This window comes from Plasmodium gaboni, chromosome 5 (genome assembly GCF_001602025.1).
Source record: "Plasmodium gaboni strain SY75 chromosome 5, whole genome shotgun sequence".
Lineage (NCBI taxonomy): Eukaryota > Apicomplexa > Aconoidasida > Haemosporida > Plasmodiidae > Plasmodium > Plasmodium gaboni.
The window spans coordinates 385,060-394,936 of record NC_031485.1 but is presented as its reverse complement, the minus strand read 5'-3'; the positions used below and the strand labels follow the sequence as shown (position 1 = coordinate 394,936).

The window sequence follows — 9,877 nt, the reverse complement described above, 5'->3', positions numbered from 1 at the left end:
ATAAGAAATCAGTTAATGAAATAAATATATATAAAAGATTACAAGATAAAAAGATCAAGACATTATTTGATACAAGTATATGTGGTCCATATATCTGTTGCATTTTCATTTTATCAAAAAAAGAAAATGTAAATATTGAATATATTTATCCACACATAGATATAAATGAAAAAAATATTATATTACAAATAGAAAATGAAACGAAAGTTGTTACACCATTTAATGTTTGGTATAGATATAAAGGAGAATGGAAAGAAGATATAGAAAACTTTCTTATAGAAAGGATATTTTTATTAAAAGAAATGAATACAAGTTCTAATGTATTATATAATTTAAATATTGAATGTAGTAGTAATAATGAATATAATATTCTATATGGTAATAGTGGTAATAGATATTATTCCATTGTAATAGATTATTTAGAAGAAAATATATATAAAGAAATTATGATAATAAGTCAAATTCCATATTATAATTTTATATCATGGAAATTTCTTACTGTTATGGAATCATTTTTAATAGATAAAGAATTTAAAAAATTAAAAAATTTTGTTGATTCTTTCAGTGAAGATAATAATATATTTGAAAAAATAACATTTGATGATTATTATTTGAATTTATCGAATAATATGGAACAATTAAAAAATATGAAATTAGAGAATATCTTAATATTTTTAAAAGCATTATTATTAGAAAAAAAAATTGTTATTTCATGTTCAAAAAAAGAAATGGGTTGTAAATATGTTTTATTATTTTTGTCTTTTATTCCTGATATTATAAATTTGGGATTTAATATAAAAAATTATGAAGATAAATTTGAAGAATGGATAAAATTAAAATTACCATTAATTTTATTTCATGAAACATATGTATTATTATTACATATAGATAATCTCAAATTATTTAATAATTATACATGTTCAAAAAATTATTTTATATCTACTACTATTGATAGTGATGTATATAAAGATGTTCAAAATAATGCAGATCTTTTATATGACGTTGATAAAGATAGCTTAGTTATAAACAATGATAATCTTATGAATGTATTGAAATTAACAAAATTTGAAAATAATCATATAAATAAAATACATTCTATATTTAAATCTTTCTTTAATTTCTCTTCATTAATATTTGAAAACATAAAACCAAATGAAACTTTAATAAATTTACAAAATATAAATTATTCAAATACAAATAATATTATATCGAATTTTAATAGGATAAATGAAAAGTTGTTTTGTAACCAAAATGATAATATTTCATTAACAATAAATAACTCTAATATGAATAATATTAATAATATTAATAATAATAGTAATGATGAGGATGATAATAATAATAATGATGGTGCTGATATTGTATATACTAAAAGTTTGTGTGATATGAAAACTATTAATATGGATGACTATAAAAACAATGAAGATAAATCCTTGAGCAATTTGGGTAATATCCCAAATGAAATAAAAGGAGAAAATCAAATGGAAAAAATGAAAGAAGAAAAGGTACTAAATGGTACCACATGTGGAACTATGAATGAAAACAGTGAATTATATATGAATGAGGACATATCGAATGGAAATAATATTAATATTAATAATAATAATAATAATAAATGTTATAGGGATAGTTTCCATTTGAATGACTCATTTCCATCAAATGAATGCAATTATGAAAATTTTGAACTTATTGATGATGAAGATGATATATACATTATAAATTTAAAAGAAGAATATAGTGAACAAGTAAATTTTATGAAAGATATAGAAAGATCAGAAAGTAATTATAATACAACAGAAAAAATGAAAGGGTTAAAAAGAAATGATGAATTAGAAAAATATGTTATCGATATAAGAAATCATTTTCATATTTATTTTAACGAACTATTTACATTAAGTAAAGAATATTTTGAAGAAGGGATGAAAGAAAAAAAAAATGTGTATGAAGAAAATTATAATAATTTATTTATTGAAATGTGGGAAGAAACTACAAACTTTCATTCTTTTATTGAAAAGGATCACAAAATAAATAAATTTTTAAAAATAGCTGAAGAAAATAATATTTTATTTGATAAAAGAAATTTAGAAAAGTATACATTTATAAATGATTTATTAATAATTGAAAAAGGAGAATATTATAATGAAACAATCAATAATAATAATTTAAAAGAAGTTTTAATAATATCTTTAAAAGGATATGTATATGAAGGTACATATTGTTTTTTAAAAAATTGTAAAGAAGGATTAGGGAAATTTGTAAGTAATATATATGATATTACATTTCAAGGAGAATGGCATAATGATCAAATAAATGGTTCAGGTCATTTATATCATAAAAATTTTAAATATTTTGGAAAATTTAAAAATAATTTATTTACTGAAAATGGTATATTTGTTGACAATTTATTAAATCAATATGAAGGAGAATTTTTGAATGGTTATTTTAATGGTAATGGAAAACTTATATATAATAAAAACACTTATATAGGAATTTTTAAAAATAATAATTTAATTGGTCAAGGAAAAATATTATATAATAATGGTTCTGTATATACTGGAGAAATAAAAAATTTCTTACCACATGGATATGGATTTTTATCATATGATGATTCAGCAATATTTGAAGGATATTTTATTGAAGGAAAAAAATGTGGTAATGGTTTCTTAACATTAAAATGTAATGATGCTTCTAATAATATTTTTTCAATTGAAGGAAAATGGGAAAATGATGAACCTGTAATGAGAAAAAGTTTTCATATCGTTTTTCCAAACAAAGATAAATATATTGGGAAAATTTATATTCTCCCAAATTCTAAAAGAAATAATAAATACAAATTTATTGCTGATGATACAATGGTTAATATAATAGAGAAAAAATTAAATAATGTTAACCAATTAATAGAAACCATATTTAATTTTATGAATCATACTACTAATGATAATAAAAAATTAGAACATGTGACAACTGATATGATAACGCAAGAACAAAGAAAATATTATTTGAATGTTCCATATCCTGCTGAAGATATAAACAATGTTAGCAATACCATTAACGATCAAAATGGAAATAACAAGAGTATTACAAGTAACCCTCAAAGTATTAGTGTTCATCAAAAAATTAATGACTATCAAAATGATGATAATTATGAAATAAGGAATTCTTCTATTTTGAATAGTATAGATAATCCTGAAGATTATTCATCGTTTAAAAAAAAAGATAGTTTGCCCATAATATTTTTAGAAGAAAATCAAACTTCCATTGAATTTAATGGAACCTATAAAGACAGTGATGATAGCGAAAATGCAGAAAATGAACAAAATAAATTTTTAAAAGAAAAACTTGAAACATTTATAAATAATAAGAAGAAAAAAATATTGAAAAATATTTTTGATATATTAGATCAAAATTGGTTAATAAACAATACTGAAAAGAAACTGAACAAAAATAAAAATATTGTAGAATACCTACAACAAAAAAAGTTATTCATTGTTCCTCATAGAAAAGGATTAAGTATATATAATAAAAAAAAAGAAAATTATAATGGAAAATTTTGTTTAGGAATGAAACATGGATATGGTATATATGTTTATGATCATATAAATAGATATGAGGGATATTGGTTTCGAGGAATGAAACATGGTTATGCTATTCTATATGAAGGAGATCATATATATTATGCTCATTTTAATTATGATAAATTAATTTCCAAAGATATTATATTACCTCAAAATCTTGATAAATATAAACCTAAAAAAGAAACATCTAAAGTTAAGGTATATAATAATGAGTTCTTAATAAACCAATCCTTTTTTAATTTTAAAGATTTTATATCTACGGTTGTATGTAATTATTTGTAGAAGGGGAATGGGAAAATAATAAAGAAAAATAATAAAATAAATTTCTTGTGAAAATAATTTGATTGATGTTTTAAAAAGAGAAAAGTTTTTTTTTTTTTTTTTTTTTTTTTTTTTAATAAATATGGAAACAATTTTATATTTAAAATTATAATTTCTTTTTCCAATATGTATTATAATTTATTTAAAAAATTATATACTTATCAAAAAAAAAGAAAGAAAGTCAACAAATAATATGTATACATATATGTAAGAAAAAGTAAAATAATAAAATGCTTGTAGCATATAATATAAACACAGAACAATATATATTATTGTCATATATTTTTTTTGATTTCTTATAAATACATAAATATATATATATACATACATACATATATATATATATATATATATGTAGTAACCTTTTCGTTCATAAGAACTCCTTGAGTACGTCCATAAATTTGTCATTGCGTAGGAAATTATACTGATCTAATGTTTTATCGAAATGTTTATATATTTCTTTAGTTCTGTAACTTGGTATACTGGAATTAATGAACTCAACAACATGAGTATAACATAAGTGATGGTGTATGAAATTAATAAATGAAAAAACCATTTTATATAACCACTTTTTACTTTGATAAATTGAATTATTCTTTTTCCATTGAAGTAAGGATTGGAAAGCAACATAATTTAAAACACCAATATCCACTTCTTTAGTATTAATATCCATTTGTAAAAATGGAGGATTTTTTAATAAATATATATAAATTAATAACCATGCATTAAAAACAATATATGGTCCTAAAAAAAATGTACAGAAATAAAAGTACCCAAATATATAATATGTCATTATATAGAATACTAAAAAAAAGGAGAATATTAAAGTATATATGTCAAAATATATTGGTCCCTTTAAAATTTTAACGAAATCTTCATTCAAGGCTGTTAATACTGATTTTCTATTTTTATCTGAAGTATATGGTAACAAAATAAATGATGAAATAATACTACCAAAGAAATGATTAAATAGTGGTTTTTTAAAAAGTAGCTCTCTTTTACATTCATAAACTAATGCATATAAACTTGCAAACATAGTTCCCATGGGTAGTGTATATAAAATAATATGAAATAAAAAGGAAAATGATATTGATAAATATTTATTATTTTCTATATTAAATTTTTGTGATATCGTAGAAAACATAGTACCATTTCCATATTTATTATAACAGTAACATATGTGAATTAAAAATATAGTAATCATAATTACAATATCTCTTAAGAAGTATAAAATATACATAAAGGTTGAAATATTTAAATAATCATTACACAATGCTTTAAAAGAATTCATTAACTCTATAACATAACTTGTATCTTCTTTTTTCATTATTTCATTTTTAATGTTTTCACTTAATGCTTTATTTCTCTTTTCTAATTTTAATGTTTCTCTTAATCGTACTTCTTTACAAATATTCTTTGCACATTTTAAATCCCATACTAAACCTAAATAATAGAAAAAATTTATCAGATATTTCGTAGGGTTTATACTAAGAATATAAAAATTTTCATTCATAGCATAACAGTAAGGGAACACATGATGATAATTATGACATCCTTCTCCAAGTGCTACTATAGATGTAAAAATATTATTGGTTGGTTTTATATCAATATTATAGGGTCTATGTCCAAAAGAATGTGATGCACTATTAATAGACCATGTAGCATGTAAAGTAATAATCCAACGAAGAGCTCCTAATATAAAAAATCCATCCCAAAAATTATTATACATAAAATATGAATATATACCAGGTATAATAAAACAAAAGAAAAAATTAAAATATGGATCTAATTTGTGTTGTAAAAGAAGATAAGGATTTTGTAATAAATCATCTACATAAATTTCTTTCTCTTTTTCTTTTACATATTTCGTTTTCTGATATAAAAGCCATCCAACGTGACTATAAAAGAAGCCATATCTTATATTATGAGGATCATATTTTGTGTCACTATATTTATGGTGTAAACGATGATTTATGGACCAAACTATTACACTCCCTTGATTTGCAAAACTATTCAAAATTAAAAATAGAACCTGAACAATGTGACCAGCTTTAAATGCTCTATGTGACCATAAGCGATGAGCTCCAAATGTTATTCCGAAACCGTTTATCAGGTAAAATAGTATGCACTAAAAAAAAAAATATATATATATATATATAAAGAAATACATGTATATAAATTATGTATAGGTGTATATGAACACTATTATATATATATATATATATATATATATATATTTTATTTATATTGTTCATTTGTTTTATATAGCATTTATATGAGGTTACCTGAATTAATAATGACTTTCCATACTCGTGATAATACAATTTTATCATTCCAATTATTCCAAATACGTGGAAGAACAAAATAAAAGAGAACAAAGATGATCTAAACTGCTTATGATATGTGTATATATAATTAACAAATAGGACATATGCATAATATACATGAAATACAATAGAATATACTGAAAAGTTACGTAATAAATGTGTATTGTCTGATGTATTGTACAGAATATTTGTAAAAAATAAACTTATTGAAAACATATATACCATATCTAATATATGTATCATTCTTTTTAATAAATTTATATTTATATTATTTATCCAGAAATTACTAACAAAAGAAATGAGACATTTAGCTAATTGTAAAGTTAAGAATATTTTTATAATAATCAAATTCTGAATATAATTCCAAAAAAAATAAAAAAAAAATATATAAAAGGTTTGTAAAAAGAAAACATAAATACCGTATATATTTATTTTGTCCTTTTTATCTTTATTTTTTTTAGCATTAAGATTATTTTTCATTTTCATAATTTCTTCTTCTTCTTTTTCTTTTCTTTCTATTTCATCAATAATTTCTTTTTCTTTTAATATACATTCATTTTCTTCTAATTTTTTTTTATTATTTAATATTTTTTTTGCAATTTTTTCTAAATGTTTTGATGTATCTCCAATTAATTCATAATTTTTTTCTTCATTTTCATTTCTTAACTCGTATTTATTAATTACTCTTTCCTCTACATTTGTTGATTTGTTATTTCTTTTTTTATTTCCTGATGTAATTACTTCTAAAAAGTTACTTAGCTGTAAAATATTGTATAAGTAAAAAAAGTTAATACTTAAGGTCAGGTTCAAATCTAAACATTTTAAGCTTATTAAACATATTATTAGAACTATGGAGCTTTTCACAATTCTTATAAAATTAAGAAACTTCCATGAAAAATAATTCTTTAATAAATAACATGAAATTAAAAAAACAAAATACGTTAAATAGGTTACACCTATGTCTTTAATGTCTAAATATCTTTTGTTTAAAGTGTGCAATACACCTGCTAACGCTATATATACATAATTTAAAACCATTTTTATCAGATTATTCTTATGTATTTTATATTAATAGAATATTTTGTATCTTAATATATTTAAAAGTTTATTAAAAACATATTATATGGGTGTATATGTATAATATAATATATTATATATATTAATAACTTTAAAACAAATTAATAATATATTTATATAATTAATCTTTTTTTACACGAATACAAAGTATATAATGTTTTTTTATTTTTTTATTTTTATATTTTTTGTGTTTAAAATTAAAAAATGTTAATAATAATTAATAATCTCTTATCAAATACCAAACAAAATAAAACAATATAATAATTAAAATACAAAACAAAACAAAAAAATTCTGTTTTATAATAATTGTTATATTTATTTTATGCAACATTAATATTTATTTTATTTTTAATAAATAATATTTTCAATATGTTTTAATTTTAAAAAAAAAAAATTAAGTGGCTAAAATTAAATTAAATATTATATATATAACAATAATGTTGCATGGACTGGTTGTTCTCTCATAGGGTGTAATTACTTTTATTTTTTTATTCTTTGCCTTATAAATATAAAAAAAAAAAAAAAAAAAAAAAAAAAGTTATAAAAAATACGAAAATTATATTGATTCATTATATATATATTATATCTTTTTCAATGAAAAAAGCAAATTACTTTAAAATCAAAATAGAAATTAAAAATGTTTTTGTATATAATAGTGTATACCACCCAATATTACAACACATTTGTATGTATATTATATATCTTATTATTTTATTTGTATAATACCTTTTTTTTTTTTTTTTTTTTTTTTTTTTTTTTAAATCATAATAAATAAAATATGCTCATAAAAAAAAAGAAAATAAATAAAAATAATAAAGTGTTGGATATTGGGTATTTTTTTATTTATCTGTAGAAATATATATATTATATATTCTCGTGCTGATAAATTAATTAAAAGGAATACAATTCATATATATAATTAAAAAAAAAGAAGAAAATATCAAATGCGAATTGAGACAAATTAATTCAATGGAAAAATTAATTTTTATAAAAATTAAAATTCTGAACAAAAAATATAGCTTTGAAATATTACCAAAAAAGAAAAAGTAAAAACAATTGTATTAAAAATTAAAAACATTTAATTATTACATATATGTATATATATATATATATATGTGTATGTATATAATATAATATAATCCTTTTGCTTCAATTTAAAGAATACTTTAATTATCTTTTAATTTTCCCATTTCTTTAATTAAGTATTGAATTATGTTTTGTCTTGAATTCATAATTTCTTCAAGTTCCTTCATCGTATTATTATGTTCTTTATACATTAAAAATAATATTTTATTTATATGCTCATTTTCATTACGAACAAAATTATTTAATTCGTAATTTTTATTTAAATCAACATGCATATTATAAACAGAATTAGGCATAGGTGTAATATCACCTAAAAATTCTCCACCTAAGGATACATTCTTTTTTCCTTTTTTATTACCTATTATTAGGTTATATGAACAAATGTTAGGGGAAAAAAAAAAAAAAAAAAATTACATACATATTGGTATTATATATATATAACCTATATATGTATGTATTTTCCCTCTTTAACAATTACCACAAAATTACAACATTATTGTATATAATACTGTACAGATAAATAAATAATAATATATAATAATTCAATTTACATTGTTACCTTTTTTCAATTTTGATTTACAATAACTTTTACAATTTAATAAAGCCAGTATTATGATAATCATATAGATAATTCTGTTCATTTTGGTAAATACTAACAGCAAAAAAAAAAAAAAAAAAAAATTTATTATATTAAATTATATTATATATATATATATATAATAATGTACTTTAAAAAAAAAGTTACATTTTAAAACTATTCTTTTAATAGAATAATATACACAATATTTATTGCAATGTTTTTTTTTTTCCCGTTTTATATTTTTTCTTTATGTACTAAATGAATACAAATATAATACTATATAAACAATGTGTAATTTTGTTTTATATATAATAATAACACTTTTGTTATTTCATGTTTAAATGTATTATATAATATATATAAATATATATATTTATTTATATATTATTGTATATATTTATTATGTTCATATATACAGCCTTACTTTTTTAAAAACAAAAAAAAAGGGAAAAAAAAAAAAATACCCCAAATTATTAATTTTTATATTATTATTAGTTAATATATATTTTTTTTTTTTATGTAAACGAAATATTTTATCACACAACAGTATTTATTATTATATCCCTTATGGATTATTAAGTTTACAATAAAAAAAAAATAGGGAAATACATAAACACAAAAATAAAAATTAATGAAACATTTATATATATATCATATATATATTATATGTATACATATATACGATATATATATTATATATATATGTTGTTAAAAGGAGCATTAAAATATTAAAAAAAAAAAAAAAAAAAAAATTAGTATGTGATAATATATATGTATATATAATATAAATTTTAATTTTTTTTTTTTTTTTTTTTTTTTTTTCATTTTCTTATCTTTGTTATTATTTCCATCTCTTCAATTTTTTCTTTTTTCTTTTAAAATTTCTAATTTTAATTGTTTCATTTTTTTTT

The 9,877-nt window shown here is 19.1% G+C and overlaps 3 protein-coding genes across 3 annotated transcripts; 1 reads left to right on the top strand and 2 right to left on the bottom strand.

The window, feature by feature from the left end:
• PGSY75_0511300 (putative MORN repeat protein) lies at positions 1-3,857 on the top strand (the record flags this gene model as incomplete). The annotated part of the gene is made up of 1 exon (XM_018784393.1): positions 1-3,857. A coding segment is annotated over one exon (3,857 nt), but the record flags the coding sequence as incomplete, so codon positions are not given.
• A 409-nt stretch (positions 3,858-4,266) lies between these two features.
• PGSY75_0511200 (stearoyl-CoA desaturase) lies at positions 4,267-7,261 on the bottom strand (the record flags this gene model as incomplete). The annotated part of the gene is made up of 2 exons (XM_018784392.1): positions 4,267-6,024; positions 6,182-7,261. The coding sequence occupies 2 exons, from the start codon at positions 7,259-7,261 to the stop codon at positions 4,267-4,269; spliced, it is 2,838 nt and encodes a 945-aa protein (XP_018643047.1).
• Positions 7,262-8,466: 1,205 nt separating this feature from the next.
• PGSY75_0511100 (hypothetical protein) lies at positions 8,467-9,027 on the bottom strand (the record flags this gene model as incomplete). The annotated part of the gene is made up of 2 exons (XM_018784391.1): positions 8,467-8,744; positions 8,946-9,027. The coding sequence occupies 2 exons, from the start codon at positions 9,025-9,027 to the stop codon at positions 8,467-8,469; spliced, it is 360 nt and encodes a 119-aa protein (XP_018643046.1).
• Between the last annotated feature and the right edge of the window lie 850 nt (positions 9,028-9,877).